The sequence below is a fragment of the Toxorhynchites rutilus genome, unplaced genomic scaffold (genome assembly GCF_029784135.1).
Source record: "Toxorhynchites rutilus septentrionalis strain SRP unplaced genomic scaffold, ASM2978413v1 HiC_scaffold_23, whole genome shotgun sequence".
Lineage (NCBI taxonomy): Eukaryota > Metazoa > Arthropoda > Insecta > Diptera > Culicidae > Toxorhynchites > Toxorhynchites rutilus.
This window is the reverse complement of record NW_026599795.1, coordinates 1-24,352: the sequence shown is the minus strand read 5'-3', so window position 1 is coordinate 24,352 and position 24,352 is coordinate 1. Positions and strand designations below refer to the sequence as shown.

Below are 24,352 nucleotides of genomic sequence, written 5' to 3'. Positions count from 1 at the left end.
AGCAATTTAACTCGAAGTACTTACACGTTGCGTTGGGATCGGCTGTTTTCTGACGCTGTGGAAAACAAAACACGAATACTGCGAAGAAAAATAACAATTAGGTAAATAGCTTTCACGTCAAAATATTCCACTCACCCCAAACCGTTGCAGCTAGCACGATAAGGGCCGAAATCATCAACCCAAACTGGCTCACGTAGTTTAGGAACATATTTGGCATACTATAAAATGGCTGACTAGCGCACTTTCTCATCACCAGAGGTGATTGAACTGGAACCTAGAAGACGGTATTAAAAAGTGCGATTCATTATTCGTATTCTATTCCTGAACAAACTTACCTTCACGTTTTGCTGCGTTAGTTTCGAAATCACACTTACGAACAGCTCTTCGCTCGAATCCACTGAGTAGGATTTCAATAGTCGCAGCTGATATTGAGCCGATCCGAGATCCTTTTGTGACATGGATACCTCCAACACGGAGGGATTCGATGATTTGATTTCCAAGCCCTTCAGAACGCTATCAATGCCACTGACTGTGATCGCTTGCGATCCAATTTGTTCGATGGAGATCGCATCGGGTTCCACAATAAAAGCCGGAACTATTTTCATGGTCATCGAATCACTGGAACTTCCCCCGGAAAGGCGAGCTTCCAGTTCGATGGTAACATCGCTGGATTTCACCAAGTTGGCAATTTCTTCGATGCTGGTAACGGTTTCGACATCGCATGTGTAGGCCCCGATGGCGGGATCAAAGCTGGGAACCGCTTTGAAATGTTTCAAAATACTAGAAGTGGAATCCTGTTTTGGAAGCAGTTTGCAGCTGAAGAGATCAGAGAGAGTGTGCCCAACAAACTCGCTACAAGTCGATACATTTTGGCCAATAACATTTGCAAGTTTAGTCACTTGTAGATGATTCTTAAGCACCAAGTGAGCGCGATATTTTTCACCATTGAAAACATCATACGTTCGGATAAATCCGATTTCATCCGCTTCTAGCACATCAATTGCGAAATGCAGACCACCGGATCGTCGATCTCCGTGTGAGATGTAGACTTTTCCATCTCCCCCAGTAGATCCCCGTCGCGAGGACACAACGTGTGCAACCCCACGGACAGGATGGATTCGGACGAGGTTGTTATCCGAACTGTGCCAATCGGAAATCGATCCGAGCAAAGGTGACTCGAAACAAATGATATCGCCCACCGAGAATACAGTTTCATCCAGGAACACTGTAGAGGGTTTACCAACTACCAGCTTGATGTAATCATCGCCGTATTTGACGCCTGTTTTATCCTTCAGCGAGATCAACAGCATATCGGACGTCTCCCGAATCAGTTCCAAACCAAGAGAATAGTTAGCGCCAGATGTGATCAACACATTACCCTTGGTAGATAGCTTATGCTTCAGGGCACCGATCTCTTCGATCCCGTTGGAAAACTCATTTCCCAAATTGTCATGGAAGGACACCTTTAACCGTATGTTTATTCCTTGCGGTATGACACGGTCCGGATGTCGTAGCTTCACATTGGATGCTTCGAGAGAAGTCAAAATGTAATGAATGTTCTTGACTTCAGCAGGGATCGTAAGCGATTGGTCAAACGACGAGGCAACAATCTGCACCCGCCCAAGAGCATCCTCACTCTTCAGCAATCCCTCCTTGGAAATTTTTACCATCGAGGTGCTACCCTCCTCCAGTTGGAAAACAGTATCATCCAAATTTGATTTCAGCTGAACGCTGCTTCTCGGAGGAACCAATATCGAATCATACCGAATAACCTTCGGTGATTCCAGCTCGAGTACGCGGAACACCGTTATCTCGCTTCGGGCAGTCAACTTCTGCCCACTCGCCGTCACCAGTGTGACGTACAGATTGGCCTTCCCAGGGGCTAGCGTCTTCACGCGAACTCCAATTGCGTCCTTCTCTGTGTACTGAATACCAGCTTCCTGGAACACCCCCCGCACATCCAACACATCCTCATGATCAGTGGACCAGTATATTTTAACCATATCCAGTGTCCCAAGCACCATCGGTGAGATATTCGGGACACCCCATACATGGGCTGGCATGACGGCACCACTGCGAATCCGATTCAGTGGAGTCTTGATCTCGACCGCGTCCAATGGGATCACGTGGATGTATATGGTGTCCTCGGAGAAAACTATTTGAGCACCGGTGGTGGGACTAGTTCCCACACAACGACCGGTGATCTTCGACCGGCCTATCTTCAAACCGTACGCTACGCCGGACTCGATGGATATGATTTCGTTATGCTGGACGCTGTAAACAATGTTGGTGTCTGGCGAAGGGCCACCCTTCGAGTACACCTGTAGGAAACTACCCACGATTATGGTGGCGTTGCGCGGGAACAACGTCAGGGGTGGGAAGACCTGGAAAGAGATGGGAAAGGTTAAACTGGATTTTTTACTCGGTCGTGTATAGAGCCAATTCATTATCCTGCTGAGCATTCGTGGGCCTTATGATACACAAATTCTCATTAAATAGACAGTATTCATATTCTGTATTCTGTATTCTGTAAGCGTATGACTTTTCCACGTCACTTTTTCTTCCCGTGTGCGTTTCTATTTGCGAACTCTTTTTTCCGTGGGGCATCTGCAGAGATCCTTCCGTTTTTCGGTCCTTCGAACCGTATTGGTTAACGGAACGATAAATCAATTGTTAAAAACGAATGATTTCAACATGTAAAGTTTGATTCAGATAGAATCCGGAATCACTATTCATTTTATAGCAGTGGTCGTAGTAGGCGCATCTGAAATTATTTGGCAGCAAATTGTTCGGAAAATCTGTATTCCGGCGGTCAAAATGTCACGTTGATCCGTTTTGTTTTAAATAAGTTGTTATAAATCGGACGTGGTCTGGCACTAACATCGTATAATTATTGAAAGTAGCTTAATCACTTAGTAGCTTAATAGCTTAATAGCAACTGTTATTCGCATGATTCAGATGACGTGTTGTAGAGGAACTTACGATCGGAAGTTGAGGTATTGATATCAATTAAGGCAACCCTGGGACTCTCGGACTACGACATCTCCAAAAAACCACAACTCTAACCAAAGTAAAATCCGAAGAATCCGTATGCGAGAAGGTTTCCATGGTGGCAAGCATCCAAACAGAACGCTGAGGCAAAATCTGGTGACCAGACGCGCTCGAAAGATGTACAACAAGGTTTTGATGGGTTACGAAGATGCCTGCTGATGGATGACGAAACGTACGTGGAGTGGATTTGGACAGCTCCCAAGCCTAAAATTCTATAAGGCTATTGCCAGCGTAGATGGCCCCAGCAAATTTAAGTTCGTTTTGTTGATAAATTTGCCAGGCAGTCCTTCATTTGGCAAGAGATTTGCAGCTGTGGACAGATAACCAAGGTTCTCGTTACAAACAAGACAATGAACTTGAAAATGTATAGCGAAGAGTGCATGCAGAAACGTCTCCTTTCGTTTATCGCAGTTGCAGCAAAGCGTCTGCGCCAATCCCCGCACCAGTCTCACTCGTTTAGCTCAGGAGATCGGGATGTCCTCTTCCACCACGTACCGAATGTTGACAGAAGACATCGAAATGTTCCCCTACAAATGCTCCAGATGCTCCAAACTCTTTCCCCTCTCAACAAAGAGAAACGGCTCCCATTCGCAACGACCTTCGGCGCGTATCTCACTCGAAAGCGCGGGAACCTGCCGTACATATGGTTCAGGGATGAAGGACATTTTTTTTTTTGAGTACTGAAAATCCACACGAGTACAAGACAACAACATTGCATCCTCAACGAGTTACGGTTTAGGCTGCAATCAGCTCGCGCGGAATCATCGGCCCAGTGTTTATCGATAGCAACGTCACTGGCGCTACCTATCGGGAAATGTTGGAAGATGAAGTTTTCCCTGTCATGATGGTCGAGCCCAATTCCAAACGTTTCGTCTTCCAACAGGACGGAGTGAAGCCTCATACCGCCGATTAAACGTTGTTGTTTCTGCGCAGAATTTTCAGAGATCGTGTCATCTCCAATCGCATCCCTACTCTGTTCAACTGTGGATGGAATTGGCCGCCGTATAGTCCGTATAAAAGTCCGCTCGATTACTTCCTCTGGGGGTACGTGAAGGACCGTTGCTATGTTAATAGGCCACAAAATTTGGAGAAACTCAAAGTAGAAATAACTCGGATTTTCAACAACATTGAAGTCGTAATGTTAGAGTTGTGCATGAAGAATTTTGTTCACCGTTTAAAACGCGTTCTCGAAAAAGTAAAACATCGAAAATGTCCTAAAATAAGCTTCATTTTCGTTTTTTAAAAATAAAAATCGGTTCACTTTTGTAGAAGTTATTAAAATTTGTTGCGTGAGAGTTTAATCTGAAAGACCCTGTACAAATAATTATTCAAAGTTGGTGAGAGTCCGAAACTATAAAGTTTATCTGATAATACATCATGGGCAGAAATGTCCCGGGATTTTTAATGAAAACAATAATTTTTTGGGCAAAGCTGTGTTTATTCCTCAACATAGTTTCCTTCGAAGGCAATACACTTAGTACGACGAGTTTCCGACATTTTGATTCCCTTTCTGTAGTACGAAACGTCTAAGTCTTCGGGATATGCCTCAGTCTCTGCGATGATTTCCTCATTCGATGTGAATCTCTCCCTGGAGGCACCGCTTGAGGTTTGGGAACATATAGTAGTCGCTACAGGTCAAGTCTGGAGAATATGATGAGCAACTAATTGGCATCGTAATTGGTCCAACCTGGCCATCGCTATTGAAAACGTACGCGACGCTGCGTTGTCGTGATGGTACAGAACTTTTTTCTTCGCCATATGGGGCTGTTTTTTCCTTATTTCGTCGTTCAGGTTGTCCAATAATGCTGCAGGTAATCGTTGAAGATTATGCCATGCGCATCCCAAAGATCGGAGGCACAAACCTTCCCCGCAGACCGTTGATCTTTTGGCCGGTTTGGCCGGCTTCCGTGGCTTGCCACTCTGCAGACTGCCTATTGGACCCAGGAGTGTGGTAATGGATCCACGTTACAAACGTCACCAAACGCGGAACCCATCACGCGGATAGCTTTTTCATGACCAAAATGTGGTGCTAAAACACACGTTTTTTAAAATACCTACGACCTCAGCTAACTCGCGTAACTTAACTTTACGATCGTTCAAAATGAGTCAATGCACTAGTTTTACGATTACTAGATTCGTAGCCTCATTTGGCCTTCCAGAGCGAGGTGCATCTGCGGTGCTTGTACGGCCCGTTTCAAGTTCACTAAACCACCGATAAACTGTTGTTCTCGAAGGGGCAGAAGTGGAACAACTTTTCGTCAACCACTGCATTGATTATTCAGAAGTTTCCGGTTTATCTTTACGCGGATTTTTAAATTTACGCGGAGTTTGGAATTTACGCGGTTTTTGTTTACGCGGAACATATCCCCCGCGTAAAAAGCGACTCCAGTGTAGTTGAGTCACCAAATTTCCAACGTTTCGGTACAAGAAATTTTGTTTGCAACTCAAAATATCACGCAATATCTTTAACCAATAGAATTGTCCTTATCAAAAATCGCCTAGCAAAAAAAGGGATTTGTTCAAAGGTTTTTTTTATATTTTCATTTTTTTATATATTCATTGTTTGAAAGCTCGTCTATCAGACAAAACGATTTCCAACGATTTACAGCATAAACTATATGGATATAAATTGAGCAGGAAAGAATAAGTTTAGAAGAATTGATCAGAATAATTACCTGTATTGGAACGGGCGCGCTACTAATCTGTTTCTCTCCAGAGCCAGAATTAACCACTATCTTAGTATCACCCAGCTCCATACCGGTCACTGTATACCTGCAACCAGATGAAAATGAAATCAATCCTCCCCGTCGAATGCTTCAACTCCAAACTTACCGTATCTCGCCCATAGCCAAACCAAGCTGACTCCCAAGCGCCATACTCAGCAAATTCGGATTGTTAACATTATGACTCAACTCGTAGATCTCTAAATTGTTTGACTGTAGCTCCAACAGCCGATCATTGCTGTCGTAAATCCGCGCTATCGCATCAATGGATTTGGTCTTCTCTACCCGATCCGGCGCGTGCAGCGTAATCCTTCCGATGGTAACCACCGAAATGTGCAGATAACTCGATTCCGTACTCAGACACTGATCGACGATCTCGAGCTTCACTTCTCCAGCTCGTTTGGGGGTGATGGCAAGTTGACGCGTAACACCATCATAGTCCATGCTAACGATTCCGGAATCCGACACTTTCATGTCATAAAACCCACTTCCCTGAGCGATCCTTATACGCTCTACGTTGCTGCGCGCTAGGAACAGCGTGATGTGCTCATACGGCAGGAGTGTTTTGTTGACGGACAGGAAGTTCAGTTCATTCTCTATGACCGGCTTAACCATTGGCTCTCTGGCTGCTTTCTGAACGCCAAAATGGGGCGATTCAGGTTTGATGGAATACGCCTTAAGGACCTCCGATCGATATTGTGTCACGGTGGTTTTGATTTTGAAATTGTCCTTCACATCCGGGACTTTTGTCCGCAGGAAATCCCGCCTCGGGATCTCGACCCCTTCGAACAAATCAGTTTCAGTTTTCTGCTCGTAGGACGCTTGATTTAGAACCTGCTCACGGTCGGCCAGCGTGAATTGCCATTCCAGCAGCAGGGATGATATATTAGCGAGTTTTCGATTTTGAACGTCGAGCACCTCGATGTCAACAACCAGGTGATCATCGTTGTCAGATTTTACGTGCATCATAGAGTTCCTCCTTCCCAGTGGACAACTGGTCTTCACTTTATCAGTGGCGAAGAGATTCACAAATCGAGGCTTTACGCAATAAACTTTCGTTACTATCTCAGTTACATATGGAACAACGTTTGGGGCATTCAGGGTATTGAAAACTTCCAGCTTCAAATCAAAGTTTCCGATTTTCTTACAGAGAACTCTCAGAATGTGCTTATCCTTTGAAAACCCACCTTCAATCTGGTCCACTGCCAAGTTCTTACTGTCAAACACCAACCGTTTTTGTAGCTCCGCCTCAGAATTGTAGATCTTCTCTGGTCCATTCTCATAGATCATATTTCGCGACGCACCGATTGGTAGGACCACTTCGTTCTCGATAGGGTTCAGGATTGCCAGCTCCTCAAACACATTCAAACTAACATGGTCGCTTAGCACTTTATCGAAGTACCGGTAGTTGACCTTTAAACTTGTTTGTCCTACGGTCGTGGCTTTTAGGTGCAACACCCGACAAGCTTTGTCGGCCAGCACGTCAGCGGCACTGTTTTTGGTTGAATCCAGCAAAAATATCTGGCTGCTGAACTCCAATTCAAAGTTAAGATTTTCACAGGAAGTAAACGCTTTCATTGTTCCATTAACTCTAGCCCACAGTGCGACGTGAACCTGCACGTAATCCTTCACAACGGTTTCAATGTTGTATCGAACGATTTCGAGCTTGATCGGCGGTAGGAATATAACGTGCGCGTCAACGAAGATTTTCGAGTTGAGTGTCAAGGCTGCCCGAATTTGGACTACTTTGGCCGGAGCCTCATCAGCACCGGACCCGAACACGATGCCATCCTTGAGGCTATCCAGTCGCATTTCGGCGAGACCAGTCTGACCGATGGCAACAAGTGATTTATCCATGCTGGACCACATGAAGCAACCGTCGCCACCAGTAGCGGTGAATTGGGCCTTCTGTCGACGCAGGGATGGATCGTACGGGATTATCACCTCCGGTGGGTCGATGGTCAACCGTTTGAGCACTATGAGATCCGCCTTGGCAGTGAGCTTTGGAAGGGAAGAGATAAGGTGGAAAACATTACGGTTTGAATCTGCTCAAACAAAAAATATATAACGGTTCTTTCATTAACACGTTAAGCCCCGCGTCGGTCCCTGGGGACTGACACTGAATTTTACGTCTCTTTTGTGGCAATTTCACCGAACCGAATTTTCGTTCGAAGAGTGTCGGCATTGGAAACGACAACAACCAAGCTACAAATAGATATTTAGAAAAGTTCACTATCGATTCGTTGGGACCGACGTGGACCAGACGAAAAGTTCACTGTCGGTCCCCTATTTCTGCCGGAGCTCAACGTGTTAAAGGCTTGTCAACTTTTTTATTATTAAAGATAGCATTTTTGAGATATTGAGTTCAAATTTATTCTGGTTGTAGTTCAACTTTTACACTTTGAGAATGATATTCGATTTCGGTCGTATGACCACCATGGGCCCTTTTCATTGATCGATCCATTAGACCCAATTTTCCACTACTCGGCTACACACTTCGACCAGAATGCTGCGAGTTTCGCGTTGGATATTGTCTCCGTGCTCTTCTAAAGTTACTAGCTAAGTCCAAAAAGGTCGATTTTCGGCAAAAAAAAATTATTTTCTAGATTACGCCAAATCTCGACGTTTTATGCATCTTTAAATCATTTGTCATCCAAAAAAAAAAGTGTTCGATTTCCACATTTCCTTTACTCCCGTTTCGTTTTACTTTATATGGACGTAAAAATAAGATTGTGAACGCGGGAACGAGATTCATGTCTGGGGGACTAAAAGTATAGATTGAAGTCAGGTTGAATGAAGAGGCAGATTTTTATTCGTTAGTCACGTCAATTACTACAATCATTTGCTAGAATAGTTCATCAGTCATCCACGCTCTCAACACTCGTTAATTCATTTTCTAGTCAATTCAAATCATGTTGACGACGAACGTTGAAGTAGTCCTAGTTACTAAGAGGAGAGTCGATTTTCATTTTTTCTCTTCGAAGATTTCGGGCCCTGGTCAGAAGGGTTTCATCGTTCATTCTGTGGCTCGTCTTCAATTTTGCCATAGTCGTCTTGACCATCCGTACCATACACTCCCATGTGCCCTCCATATGAGGGGTTGACAATGGGTTAAAACACCAATGAGTCCTGGCACTGGTGAAGACATTGACACAGCCTGTCACGATCCGACTAATCTGCTTTTGGTGTTCCTTGTTGACTGCCTTTAGATTTGTACCATTTTCGGAGAAAATGACGATTGGCGAGCGCAGCACGAATCTCCGTATTGCCATGATACACGAGTCAGTGTTCAATTTGTGTGCTTCTCTAAATGCACAGCTCTGATCGTCAGGCACGTTAAAAATACAACCCACCTTTTTTCGATGTGTCGTCTCAATGCCACCACGTTTGACCCAAAATAGTCGACGCCGACGTAATGGTGGTCGACACTTATAGGGCGCTTGCAGCGTGCATATGTATTAGTGATCTGTTGGGCAGGCAAAAGAGATCGTTGCATTATTGTTGCAAAGAGTTCCGTTGCATAGGATTTATATGGATCGACAATATTGAGCTTTGTTTAAATAATTATTTTAGCGAAATAGTTGTAGAAGTTACGCGCTACACTATGTTAATAACAGGCGAATATATGTCTCTTTACATAAAAATATTTACTTTTAGCGTCAAAGTGATATACACGGAGAAAAATTGAAATTTCTGTTATGGTTTAACCCATATCAATAGAAGCCGATTGACTTCTAACACATGAAGAATGTGGGCCCTCAATTATATTGTATAAGCTACTGAATATGAAATGAGACTAGATGAGAAGTTTGACTGCTAAATGAGAAGTTTGACTGCGGAAGCAGATTGATTATTCGAAAAGTTTCACAGAAACAATCCAAATTGCACATTGCGATTGTATAGCTGGATTGTGTGAAGTGTGCTCCCATTTAGGTTTCGTTGTTTTGCCCTAAAATGCTGGTCTCGTGAAGAAGAAAACTATAATGAATATTCGTGTGCAGATATCCTTAATCGGTGGTTAGTTTCGCCAAAAAAGCAGATGATTATGTTGAAATTAAGAACATATTCAGCCAGAAAGATCAACCAACCCTCAGACATGATTTCCGGGTACCTGCTAACTCATGGAAAATACAAGGAAGCATTCGAACGTGAGCTCGACCCTCTGTGTCTTGAATCTAGGTCCGCAAATGCTGATATGCTTTCCTGTTATTTTTTGATTCAAATCTAGTAGGAAAGTCGCCCAATGAGCATCGCGAAATAGGTGCTAGTAAGTTAAGCAATATGCGTCACACAAAAGCTCTTGTTCAGTAAATAGTTCGCCTAACTATTTCACAAAGTTCATGTTAGTTCTATGGAATATTTCGCGATAATAGAAAGATCGCAACTATATTTAAATCATCTACAAGAACGTCGATTGATAATGAATCCGCTTCTGCTGCATAGAAGCTACGAATGTAAACAAATGATGTTTGCCCAACAGATGCTCTGCATGTATGTGTAGCAAGAGCCCTATTGACTTTACACCATTGGTAATTTCTTATCGGAACAAAGATTTTGTTTGTATTGGTCAAAGCATCGTTTTTTTCAACACTGATGCCAGACAACATCATCGAAACAGCTATGAGAACCTCTCAATAAAATGTTATTCCTGAGTCATAGCGTTTCATGTCATGAAAATCAATAAAATAAAATTCTGTTGATATCAATACAATTAGTATTTTTACGTTTAATGTGTCTATAATCTAAGTTTTAGCAACTTTAAGATTAGTTAAGAAAATTATCTAGCAGAGCTCGGAACACTGCCGCGGCTGCCTCTGCTGTTAAAAATAGTAAACGGAAAAGTATAACATTCAATCAAAATGTCTCGGCCAACGAAGAGAAGGGTTAAAGCTCTCCAAAGTGAATATGTTTGAAAAAAAACAGGAAGTGGGTTATATCTATGGTATAACCGCAAGGGTGACGTAGGACTATCGTTGATTTAGAGATCATTTGTCTGAAGTTGAATCTAAATCCATCCTGAATGAATGAATAAATAAATATTTGGGTGACTTCAAAAACGAGAGTGTTACTTTGAAGACTCAAGGTTTTATGCATCCAATATTGGATACAAAAAACCTTGTTCCGAAGAATAATCTTCAGAAGCTTTCCTGTTAACTGCACTTGATTGACAAATCACAAAACCAAATGTATGTGGTCGCAGTATTATATGGATAGAAAACATTAAAATAAACTCGCTTGAATGTAATTTTCAATTCCAAGGGGAACTGGCAGATTATTTTTCAGCAACGATCATTTCTTTCCAGGTTTCCTCTCGATAACCAGCAAACGAAAAGAGTTGCGCGCGTGTATGTGTGTGTGTGTGGCGGCTGCTTCTATGTCTTCCCGAGGAACCGTATTTCGATGCTGATACTCTCTTGGTCACCTTCTCTTCTCCTTCTGATCGATCGGCTTTTCTGCGCTCCCTCACAGTTAAAACAAACTGATTGCATTTCAGGTCAGGTCAAGCCAGGTAATGAATACCTCGATCCCTCGCCGTTCAGCTCGTTCAGTAACGATGTTGTCTTGTCGATGTCCTCAGGCGTCGTGCACAAATTACGTAGCGCAAAAATCCGGATTTTGAACCTCCCCCCCCCCTTTCGTAACGCAATTTCCTATCTCTAATAAACAGAAAGTAACGCAACATCTAACCCCTCCCCCCTTATCGCGTTACGTAATTTGTGCACGACGCCTCACGAAAAATGAATGGGTTTCACCACCAGAATATCATTTCAGTATGCTTTTCGTGCGTGATTGAATCGAGAGAAGGTGTGGTTTACGATGGCAATTTGGAAGGCAAACTTTTTTTTTTTTTGGAAGCAAAAGGAGAATGAACTCTCTGAGTATGAAAATTTCGGCGACTGAGCAATAATCGATTGAAAATTATATAATTTTGGCGATACGAAACATTTTCCGTTTTTCATGTTATGCATCCAATATTGGATACGAAAATATCCTACTGATGGGAAAGAATAATCTTCAGAAGCTTTCCAGCTAATTACACTTGATTGAAAAATTACGAAATCAAATGTATTTGGTCGCTGTGTTCGCCATATAATTAGAAAACATTAAAATAAACTCTTTCGCATGGATGTATTCTTCAATTCCCAGGGAACTGGCAGATTATTTTTCAGCAACGATTAGATCTTTCCGGAATTTTCTCGATGCTGTATGGCATCCAAACGAAAATTCTCGTTTCAGTTTGGCCTGCAAAAAACTTTTCTGAACTCTAATCCATCAAATTTGGAGCCCTGAAAAGGGCCGTTGATTATATGCTAAGCTAATATACCCTCTCCTTGGATTCGACGGGCCAGCTGAATGTCCTTGGGCATGATGTGACGCGTTTTACGTGGATAGCACACAAATTTGTATCTTCGAATAAGCCTCCTGCAGCGTCATAACCGCGGAACTTTGGAAGCGCAAGTCGGTTTTGAAGTCCTGAGCAATTCCACGATCCAAAAGCTGCAAAGGTAGCTTGCGGATCAGCAATTCGGTCGACTTCCGATAGCGATGAATTTCACGCAAAGTTCCCGGTCAATAGCGATGTGGCTTCTTCACCTATCCTGTGCCTTACCACTGAAAGACTAACTATCTATCTGCTTGGTCCCAAACAAACGAGTCGTCACGGTGCGAGAGTAGAGTAAGAAATGAACGAAAGCAAAGAAAGCGTCATTTTATAACCTGTTTTCGAAGCTATCATTAAGCTATTGAAACAATTTTCCGACTCAATAAATAGCAATCATATAACTCTTGGACATTTTATCTTTTGTATGAAATGATTATCACTGTTCCGTTGATCCGAAGCAGAATGAATCACGCTTAAAGAAGGAATGGATTTTTTCTTGGAATTTACTCAGCAAAAATAATGCCCTTTCCCAACACTTAAAAACGACAAACGGTAAACAGTTTCATCAAAGTGATTTCTTCGATATGGGGATATATTCACTACATCATGTCATGTATTTCATATTCTTCATTATGAAATCCATATCCATGGCACCTATCGGTATCAAATTATCGTCGACACCACGATTTTCGCTAAATGCTCCTTTCAGTTCGGCCTGTAAAAAACTTTTCTGAACTCTAATCCATCAAATTTGGAGCCCTGAAAAGGGCTGTTGATTATATGCTAAGCTAATATAGCACGCTCTCCTCGGATACGATGGGCCAGCTGGATGTCCTTGGGCATGATGTGACGCGTTTTGCATGGATAGCACACAAATTGGTATCTTCGAATAAGCCTCCTGCAGCGTCAGAACCGCGGAACTTTGGAAACGCAAGTCGGTTTTGAAGTCCTGAGCAATTCCACGAACCAAATGCTGCAAAGGTAGCTTCCGGATCAGCAATTCGGTCGACTTCTGATAGCGACGAATTTCATGCGAAGTTCCCGGTCGATAGCGATGTGGCTTCTTCACGCTTCCTGCGGCTGGTGCGCTTATCCGAGCTGCTTTCGTGGTGCCTTACCACCGAAGGACTAACGAGCTGTCTGCTTAGTCCCGATGAAACGTCCTCACGGTGCGAGAGTAGAGTAAGAAATGAACGAAAGCAAGGGAAGTGTCATTTTATAAAACATAAAAGAATCGAATGTAAACCCCACCCTCTTTATTATATAAGCTTACTGTATACTCACGAATATAATAAGGGTGGGATTTAGATTCTATACTTTTATGGTTTATAAAATGACGCTTCCTTTGCTTTCGTTCATTTCTTACTCTACTCTCGCACCGTGAGGACTCGAGCTCGTTAGTCTTTCGCAGACAGCTCGTTAGTCATTCGGTGGTAAGGCACACGAAGTCAGCTCGGATAAGCGCACCAGTAGCAGGATAGGTGGAGAAGCCACATCGCTATCGACCGGGAACTTTGCGTGAAATTCATCGCTATCAGAAGTCGACCGAATTGCTGATCCGCAGATACCTTTGCAGCATTTGGATCGTGGAATTGCTCAGGACTTCAAAACCGACTTGCGCTTCCAAAGTTCCGCGGCTATGACGCTGCAGGAGGCTTATTCGAAGATACCAATTTGTGTGCTATCCATGCAAAACGCGTCACATCATGCCCAAGTACATCCAGCTGGCCCATCGTATCCGAGGAGAGCGTGCTATATTAGCTTAGCATATAATCAACAGCCCTTTTCAGGGCTCCAAATTTGATGGATTAGAGTACAGAAAAGTTTTTTACAGGCCGAACTGAAAGGAGCATTTAGCGAAAACCGTGATTTCGATAATAATTCGTTACCGATAGGTGCCATGGATATGGATTTCTTAATGAAGAATATGAAAAACATGACATGATGTAGTGAATATTTCCCCATATCGAAGAAATCACTTTGGTGAAACTGTATTATAAAATTATTTGTGTACGAATGCCGCAATCGATAGTCGACTCTAATTTGCGCTGGGTAATTTCCTCGGAGGACTCGGTTCCGCCTTTGAACATTAATAATCTCTTTCTGGCAAAACGATGTGGTATGAATCACATTATTTGAATGATAGAATGAAGAAGTTTTCTGCCAATTTCCTTCAACCTCCAAACATATCTTTCTCCCGTTTGTCGTTTTCGCGTTCGCTAATCCTTTCTCACAACACCCATTTCTCGTTTGAGAAATTGTTGAGTAAACATTGTTTGCCAGTGCGCGTAGAGCGGGAATTCCTAAAGATTCATTGCACCTCTAATAAATTGCCGAAAGACGTGGTCTTACGTAGATCGCACTTGATTGAAAAAATCCAAAACGAAATGTATTTGGTCGCAGCATTATATGAGTAGAAAGCAAATAATCGCTCGAAAATGACTTGATTTTCGCGATGTGAAACATTTTCCGTTTTTCATGTTATGCATCCAATATTGGATACGAAAATTTCCACTGATGGGGAAAAAAATATTCAGAAGCTTTCCTGTTAATTGCGATTGATTGAAAAATAACAAAACCAAATGTATTTGGTTGCAGTGTTATATGGATAGAAAACATTAAAATAAACTCTTTCGCATGAATGTATTTTTCAATTCCCAGGGGTACTGGCAGATTATTTTTCAGCAACGATGATAGCAACGAGAATTCCGCGCGTGTATATGTGTGTGTGTGTGTGTGGCGGCTGCTCCGATGTTTCAAGCGGAACCGTGGCATCACTCTCCTCCTGATGGATTCCCTTTTGGCCTTAAGTGCACAAACAGGCTCTTGGTGACACCGTTCATCAGCGTTTTCATGATAAACGAAATTAGCTTCACAACAACAGCGACAACATGCTCCAATCGCTGTTCAATCATAACTGAGTGGGTTTACGAGCGGCGCTCGCTTATATACCGATTGGTGATTTCAATAGCCTGTTTTGAAAGCAATTTTAAGACTATTGAAACAAGTTTTTGGATGAAAAAGTAACAAGTATATGACGCGTAGACATTTTATCTTTCAAATGAAGTGTTTATCATACCATTTCGTTCAGTTGTTTAAGAGCTATTAACGCTCAAAATTTCGGTCTCCAGCGTAACGCTTTCGTTCTCGAAACTTTGGTTTTACACCCCGGTATAGAAATGAAAGACGTCGTCCTACGTCAATATGATCAACGAAGAAAAATATCAAGGAATTTTCAACAGTAAGTTACTGTGCGGATAAACTTGTTAACACCAAAAGAACCCCAATTCGCATGTGTTATAAATTTGCTTATGTTACGCTCGCGTATAATCAGAATTTTACTTTATATGCAAATACATCTTCTATATATATTTATGTTTGCAATTGTTCATCGGAACAATTCTTTCATACATTTTACTTCAGTATTAAATTGTTAATTTTTTTTCAAATGTATTCTAAGACTCGTATCAGTGAAGCGCCTCACAGTCTGATAAGAGAATTGTTTGATTTACGTTCCAAGATCAAAACAACCGGATGCTTTGCTCGTCTCTCACAAACACTATAACCCAATGAATACACGTGGCTTTACCTATACTACAATAATGGCTTCGTTCCGCCTTCACCTTAACAGATAACAAAAATCAATTCCCTTGTATTTGCTATGGCCCCCTTTGACATCCAGCACTGCCAGCAAGCGCCGAGGCGAGATTTCTGGTCTCTGTAGACGCAAGTGCCTCCCAGAACTCTTAATCGTCGTTTTGAGTTCCGCTTCGTTCTCTGGATTATTATTCCTCAGACGGTTGATGATTTCCCACCATAGATACTTAATAGTGATTGTGAGTGAAGTCCGGTGATTGCGGAGGTATTTTGAGTTGATTAGGACATTATAGAGCAGGTATTGCCGCACGATGAGATCAGTTTGCTTCGAGCGATTATCCCATTGAAAGTAGTAAACACTAGGGAGACCCAAAGGGACACTGCAGGTTACGTTTCAGGATGATTAATTAAGCAATCTTGTCCATCACCGAATCGATAAACTCTATAGTTCCAGTTCCAGAAGCCGCCATGTACCATATATCTACTGACTGCCGCCACCATGTTTTACTGTCGGAACCAAATGCTGAACCTGGAGCACCGATCCTGATTTCCTCCATACCATCTGTCTTCCATCCGATTCAAAGAGATTGGTTTTCGTCTCATCCGTATAAAGGACCTTATTCCAGAACACCTTAGGTCTGTTTGCAAATGCCTTAGAAAACTGTAGTCATTTTTTTCATATTCACCTTTCAAATTTTCACGGCCAACACGAACTCTCAGATTGTTCCTATATGCTACTCTTCGGACAGTGTCTGCGCTGAAAGATTTTCCAATGGTGCCAGCTGCTTCGGTAGTCAATTTAGGAATGACTTTTTTAAGGTTTTTTCGAAATGTTCGCACAATTACCCGCTAATCATCAGAAGATACGATTCGTTTGTGTCTTCTACCCGGGAGATTTTCCATGGTTCCATTCGTATTTTCACTTGTTTATGATTTTCTTTACTGTTGAGTGAGTCCTTCCGACAACAACTGCTAATTCCCACGAAGTTTTTCCACGACAAGTCTCACTTGTTATGATTTTATGTGTAACTATTTTATGTGTATCTATTTCTAACTCTCTTACTTGCCATTTTGATAAAAACTTTCTCAAACATCAATAAAAATCAAATATCTATACTGCCCAAGCAGTGATTGGCTGTTGACATTACACATTGACGAAAAAAGTACGCTAATTTGCAATGATCTTACTTACAAGGTTTGTTTGTTTGGAGAAATTAATGGTGTACACTAAATTTTGCAATGCCTGAAAATAACTAGCCAAAACATTTTCCGCGGAGCTTTATTGCGCGTATAGCCATAAAATATGTGAGTGATTAATATGCATCAAAAGAATAAATGTATTTAAAATATGTTATACCAAATAAATGGAGAGTATTGTCAAGTAGCATGTCTACATTCAATTTTTCGTTTGACTATAGGTTTAATTTATTTCGAGATTGTAAAAGTAAGCATGTTTATTCACATGCAAATTTAGTTTCTTCTACTACAAAAAATGTGCCTGGACTCTATGTTGCCTCTGTCTGAGCTTTCGAGCGCTGTGTAAGTGGGGTTTGTAAGTAACTGAAGTAATAATAAAATGACCTAACTCAACTCACATTCAGTTTCAGGAATATCACACGTTTACTATAATCGTGTTCTACTAATGAATCTCCAGATTGAATAGAAAAGAATATGAAAAAACACAAATTCACTCTCTAAACTTTTCTGAAAGTTCTCAGTCTTGATTTTGGGTCTTGAATGTTCGCAATAGAATGGCTGTTAGCTGTGGTCATGGCTGCTGTTTCTCATGAGCAGTGAATTCGGCCACATGAGTTTCAGTGTCCAGTGGTTTCAACAATGATTCAAATAGCTATACATACATATATATCGAACTTACCCCATCAAACGTTCCAGTCACTGGACTACTGCCCGACGCAACAGTTTCTCCCTCAATCCGACTACCATTATTCGTTCTCCGGAGTGGATAGAACAAAGTCTCATCGAAGGCTGACTGGATGCTATACTTGGGACCCACCGTAATCTGGTGATCATCGGCGGTAAACAAATCCAACGCAATTTCATGACTCTCACCCTCCACCGTGACCCAGTTGTGATGCGGAAGGAGACTAAGCGATAGCCTTTTTGGCTCGGCAATCGTAATGAACGCCTTCGGAAGCAGCTCATTTACACCCGGATCTTCCGAGTTGCGATCATGGGGAACATTATGATCACGTAACAGCACCGAGGTTCGCCCCTGTTTCAATCCTTTCGCAACGTTCCCTTTGATGGTGGCCAGGCCACTGTCTTCACTCTCCAGATAATACTGACTATTCAGCGAAATCTCGTGTAACTTGCCCTGCTTCAGCTGCAACACTTTGAAGTTTACGGTGTCCCCCGGCATGATGTACACATCACTCGGACTCAGAATCAGATTGGCGAGCACCATAATATCGACTTCAACTGACGGTACATGCACATAATCCACGTAGGGCAATGTAGCCGTTACCCTGGCTGAACCGGTGTTTACTCCAACCAGCAGAATCATTGATCCCTGGAGGCCTGCGGCCTCCAGCTTTGCTACTGCTTTTGGAACAGTATGAAATGAACTCTCGGAAAAGGCCAAAAACGTTAGAACCTGGTTCCAATCTCTCGGTTGCAACTCGGCCGATCTGTGGGAAACAATTCGCCAGGTAAACTCAATTCCTTCCAGCGTCGTGAAAGCATTTCCCTGAGCGTCCAGCGCCCACAGTTCGAATGTTTCCGGTGCTTCCTCCAAATACAACTCCCTTGTGGTCGTCAACACTCCCAGCTGATCGATCACATCAAGTATAACATCGCAGCGTAGAATTTCTCCCGTGGCAAGGTCCTCCGCCCAAACGATTGCAGTGCTTCGACGGTGTTCTCTGTCGATGACGGAGACCACCACCTGGTAGGAACAGTCGTCATTCGAGCCGTCCGATATTGGTTTGAGCTGAATCAGATCTAATCTCGAGGAAGTCCTAAAATGGAAAGCAAAAATCAACTGATTTCAAGACTATTCCTGAGCGGCTTCGCAGGGGTCCAAAAATAACAAAATGACATCATCCCATGACTAGAATGAGAGTTCGGAATGCATTCACGAAGTCGCCTCATGCCAGATCATGAACATAGCCGGACCAATGTACATCATTTTAACAAGATTAAAATTATTCAGAAAGCAACTAGGTTAGAAAAACAAAGCCGGCTCACCATTTGAAGCAACCTTTCTCAACCACTTCGAGCGTGAAGTTAACTGAAATCTGTTCGAAGATTGGTAACAACACGCGCGGATAGTTGAGCTTGGTTGCGGCAGTTGAGGTCGCAATCGCAAGCAATCCCAACAGAAGGGAAGAAAACCGCATTTCCTTTGCGCTCGCAATTCCAATCGTAGTAAGATTTTTCACTATAAACACGATCGAACGGGTAAATAAGCAAGTGCCTTCTAGCACTACGAACAAATGAGATGAGCGTGCTTTATCCAGGGGTTAGACATCAATTGAATATAGGCTACCCAAAATCAAAATCAATATGGCGTCATTTGTTTATCAACATATCATTTACGAGGATTGAAATCGAAAAATGCGCTGCTTTATTCTAGTTCACATTTAACATGGAGTTTAAAGTTAGCCACTATTCGACTATATAACCGGACCGAGATGTAAACAACAGTAATTGATAGAACCAAAATGTCAGTGAACCGCAGCAATATTAGGTACACTCAGGTGGGTGACGTCTTTAGAGAACCCCCATTGAACTGACAGGAGCCAACATATCGGGTATCCCACTGACATTTTTCCTTTGTTTTCATATGAATTGGGTATCCCACTGACAGTTCTGCTTGAGATTTTGCTAACGATCCTTGCATCAATCATAGCACCCGGCTGGGTACACTGGCAATATGAGGGATTTGACGTTTTAGTCGTACCCCTGGCTTTATCAATGTACACAAGCTGGGATGAGATTTGACGTTTTCGACCGCCGATATTTTTTTTTTGCAAATGCCGCATCGGCTGAAGTACAATATAATTTTCTTCCATATGGTAATTGTCCAATTGTGATCTGTTCGCAAGTGGGTGTTTATCAGATATATTTCAATGGAAGTTGATAGTACTTTTTTTTCTGTCCACATATCTCGAAGGTATTTCAGCATGAAAACTGTGTTATATTAATACACAAATTATTAAACTATCCATCTGACAGGTCGTGTACACCAGAATACTTTGAAAAAGACCTGGTTCAGATAGCTTTTCATCTGCACGAATGAACAGTCAGTACTTCAGAATCATTTACTGCTGTTTTAGCACCAAAACCACCGTGATAATCGAATAATTTATCAAAACTCAATCGAGAACTCACGAAGAGTGATCGTACGAATTACAAATACAGCTAACAGGCAGTATGAGAATTTCGAAAAGCTCAGAAGAGCAGTATCCTCTGCATGAAATGAAATATACACTACAACATGTCACAGCTTGGTCGAAACCATCCCAGTAGGTTCTTTGAACTGATTGAGAACTAGAGATGATCTATGAATTAGAAACATATTGTAATTTATGTGGAATCGATGTTGGTTTTGAAAAAGGAGTGAGAGGTTTTCACTTGTAAAAAAAAATCAAAGTTGTTGGAGTTTATTAGAATTAAATTTCACGGGAAGAGATAGTTTGATGTCAAAAACAAATCGTAGAGCAGTTGGAAATAATTATTTAGGTTTGAAAATTTCTATCGGATTTGTTTGTTGTTACAAAAAACCTCCTTTATCGTCCTTTATCAATAGCTGCATTTCCCTCGCCAGATCAAGAACTTTTAACAAAATTTATCAGCAAAAATAAATTTGAATCTGCTTGGAGTCCTTCACAGTTTTAGAAGTATGAACCGGTGCGTTGTTATGCTGTAACATTACTTTACCATAGAACTTTAAATTAATCATTTGGTGTCGCTAGCAATCTGTTTTCACTGTTTCACGCGAATTCAACAGCTCATGCTACTCCATATCCTTCTGGTCCCACCAGGCACAGAGCATCGTTTTTAGACAAATATTTTCAATACGCTGACGAAGTATTAGCTGTGTTTTGGAAAGGATCGTGTCTTCTGAAAATTCTACTAACGGTGATCGAAAAAGTTTTATTTTGGATTGACTACAATGGTCAACATGAAATAGCAATATTGTAAAAATTGCACTTCCCAGCAAACATTAAATCGCACAAGCCTATATATAACATCATATGCCCTAAAATTTGGCATATAATGCGCCTAACTGGCATATGCATGCAAAAGTGGAGGCCATATACATACATGGCAAATGCTTACCGAATTTGTTTGGATAAATATGCAACTTTGACCGGCTATAATAGCGATTATGTTGAAATTGAATTGCGATCTAATATGAATATATTCATGAATTGTCAATGCTCCAAATACGACTTTTGCCACACTCATATACGATTTATTACAGACATAGAAAAAAAAAAACAAATGGCGCAGAATATTTTCGTGAAATGTTTATTATAGCCTCACGAATCACCATATATGAGTATTCATGTTTGTAAAATTAATAATTGTTTGATCGACTTGTGTTGGGAGTGGAATATGAATGTTTAAAATGGCACAGATTGATGTTTGATGAAAACTACTCCGATGTGGGTTCGAACCCCGGTCGTTTGGATTATCATCCACCAGCTATCTCGCGCGGCTATCTGAAATTTAATTCAACAGCGGTTAAAACTTTCGAGTGCATCAGCATTTCATTGACATTTCAATATGATGTAATATGTTCTTTATTAGGATCTAATATGATTTACTGTTTCATGATTTTCTTCAGCATGCAACACGATTTACTACAGTACTGAATCGATTTAAATTATACGCTTATACGACACACAAACTGCATCAGCGTAATATACGCATATGATGCGGATTAAATATATTTTACGACATTGTACATCATAAAATTGATGTTTATTATACCGAAATGCGACTTAATTTGATAATAGTATTAAAATCGAGTTTTTACATTTAATGCGATTTCAAATATACACGATACATACTTTGATTGATATTATATGCGATTATGATTTATTCGGATTTCTTGTAAGACTTGGCACGTGCAAAATTATACGATTTAATGTTTGCTGGGTTGGCACGTGCAAAATTATACGATTTAATGTTTGCTGGGGATCGGCCCCGATCGAGATAGGGACCGGCAGTGAATTTTTCGTCTTGCCACGTCAGTCCTTGCGAATCAACAGTGGACTTTTCTGAAAATCATGTTCTATTTTTGTTACTGTCGTTCCAATTGCCGACTCTCTTTAAATGAAAAGTCCACAGTCGGTTCAAAGAATATAAAAAAACAAATTATTATAGTATCAATAAAAGTTATTCACAAAATAAAAAAGGGGTTTTATCGAGCTCTGAACAAATAAAAAAAAATTTTTTTACTATGTATTATTTCATTGTTTCATTCTTTGTTTTTTCACAATCAACATGAACTAAACAGAGGAAAATATTCAAAATTTGAATAGTTAGCTGATGATGAAAGGGAGTTCAAATAAAGTCGGGCCATGGCGTACACCATTCCAGTACTTCTGGTTATCTGAAACAAACAAAAAATCAAAATCAGCATCATATATCCCATATTTTGGGTGGTATATGATGCGCCAAACTGGCGTATACATGCAAATTGGAAGTGAGTTTGAATGAAAATACGACTTACACTTGCATCTAGTACGACGATTGCCATACATATATACGATTTACTACAGGGAAACAAAAAAATGAATGGCGAAAAATGTTCGAGAGGTTTTAGTTATTCTTATAACCTCACGAACCGTCATTTGTATATATAACGACATTTATGTTTCTACAAATAGGAATTGTTCAGTTGACTTTTAGTGGGAACCGTCATTTGTATACATAACGACATTTATGTTTCTACAGATAGGAATTATTCAGTTGATTTTTAGTGGGAAGAGGGGTAGAAAAAATTAGAAGGAGTGGTAGTGTTGGTTAAGAAAATTTGCTCCGATGGGATTCGAACTCCGGTTGTTTGGATGATAAGCAACATCTATCTCACACGGCTATCTGGAATATAATTCTAGAGCAGTTAACATTCATACATATAATACGAAAAAGATGCAATCGAATCTGGTAGAGATCACTTTGTCTCCTTAGTTAACCATATTACCATCAGACATCAACACAGTACAAACGACATCGCGGATCTTGATATATCAAATTGCTAATACGATATAATATGGCCTATTGGACAAAATATGATTTTCCACAGCATGTGATACAATTTTTCGTTGTATTACATTGATTCAATTTATATGTCATACGACCAACAAACTGAACCTGCCTGATATGCATATATGAATCCGTAAAGATCGATTTTACGATAGAAAATCGATGCTTATTACATCGAATTGAGGCTTAATTTTTAGTTATATTATTATTTAGTTATTCGACTTTAGTGTATACATTTATCTGTATGTGAGGGACTTAGAAGGAAAGCGGTGTAAGTGACTTGATCGATTCTCTCTTCATCAACTTTTTCTTTCGTTAATGACTCTGCTGCAAAAACGTTCCAATTTGAGTTTACTATAGAAACCGATAGAAGAGGTTCTAAGCTATTGTCCAAATTGTCAAATACAGCTAGGAATGGGTTTGTAGCTAAATTATGACCAAAAGAGAAAGTCGATGAAGAAAAAATCAAGCATGTCACTTACACCCCTTTCTTTTTGAGCCCCTCATGTATCCTTCGATCGATTTTATATGACGGACTTAGAATGAAAGAGGTGTAAGTGATTTGATCGATTTCTCTACATAGACTCTCTCTCTTTTGGTCATAACTTAGCTGCAAACCCATTCCCAGCTATATTTGACAACGTTGAAGATAGGTCAGAACCTCATCCGTCGGATTCTATAGCAAACTCAAATTGGAACGTTTTTTCAGTTGGGTTATCAACTAAAGAAAAAGTTGATGAAGAGATTGATTCGATCTCACTTGAGGGGCTTAGAATGCAAGGGGTTCCGGTTCACGAACGGCGATTGTGTTGATTGGATTTCACAATCCGAACGAGTTCGAATATTTTGCATTGTACCCATTCGCCTCTAATCCAATCGCAATCTTCAATATGTTGGCTCCGGCTTGCAAAGCTTCCATTAACGCTTTCGTTCCGGTCTTGGCGATCGTACCAAGGTTATTGACCGGATCGGTTTTGGTCATTCCGATACAAGTATCGATGTTAGTCAGAGTTACAGCTTCCTTGTTAAAAATGAGCTTGATAATCAGCTCCTTGTCGCTGTCCAATTTAGAGGGTTCGATGAGCGATTATAACTAATTTTGTCGAAAGCATACGAAGAGTTGGTGATCAATTCACGCAAGAATATTACTTTGTTCGGGTAGAACGTGTTGATGTTAAACGACATCAGTTGAGAGATCTCAGTCTTAACGCAAAGATTTCCACATCTCCAGTTGGTTCTGGCATCTGAAAAATGATAGTGAAACTATATAATGAAATCAACCGAAATTACGCACTGCTTTACATTTTCAAATGTAAGAAAATTTCGTATTTCACATCGCAAATAATCGATATTGAGAATA

At 41.1% G+C, this 24,352-nt stretch overlaps 1 protein-coding gene across 1 annotated transcript in view; it reads right to left on the bottom strand.

Moving 5' to 3' along the window:
* Positions 1-19,361, bottom strand: part of LOC129781844 (nuclear pore membrane glycoprotein 210) — a 40,094-nt gene extending 20,733 nt beyond the window's left edge. Inside the window, exons 1-7 of the mRNA XM_055789379.1 lie at positions 18,961-19,361; positions 17,630-18,731; positions 5,884-7,775; positions 5,727-5,823; positions 336-2,384; positions 136-274; positions 25-78 (exon numbers count right to left, since the gene is read on the bottom strand). Coding sequence (XP_055645354.1) covers positions 25-78; positions 136-274; positions 336-2,384; positions 5,727-5,823; positions 5,884-7,775; positions 17,630-18,731; positions 18,961-19,112 — 5,485 coding nt within the window. The 5' untranslated portion in view covers positions 19,113-19,361. The remainder of the gene's footprint in view (positions 1-24; positions 79-135; positions 275-335; positions 2,385-5,726; positions 5,824-5,883; positions 7,776-17,629; positions 18,732-18,960) is intronic.
* Positions 19,362-24,352: the final 4,991 nt, after the last annotated feature.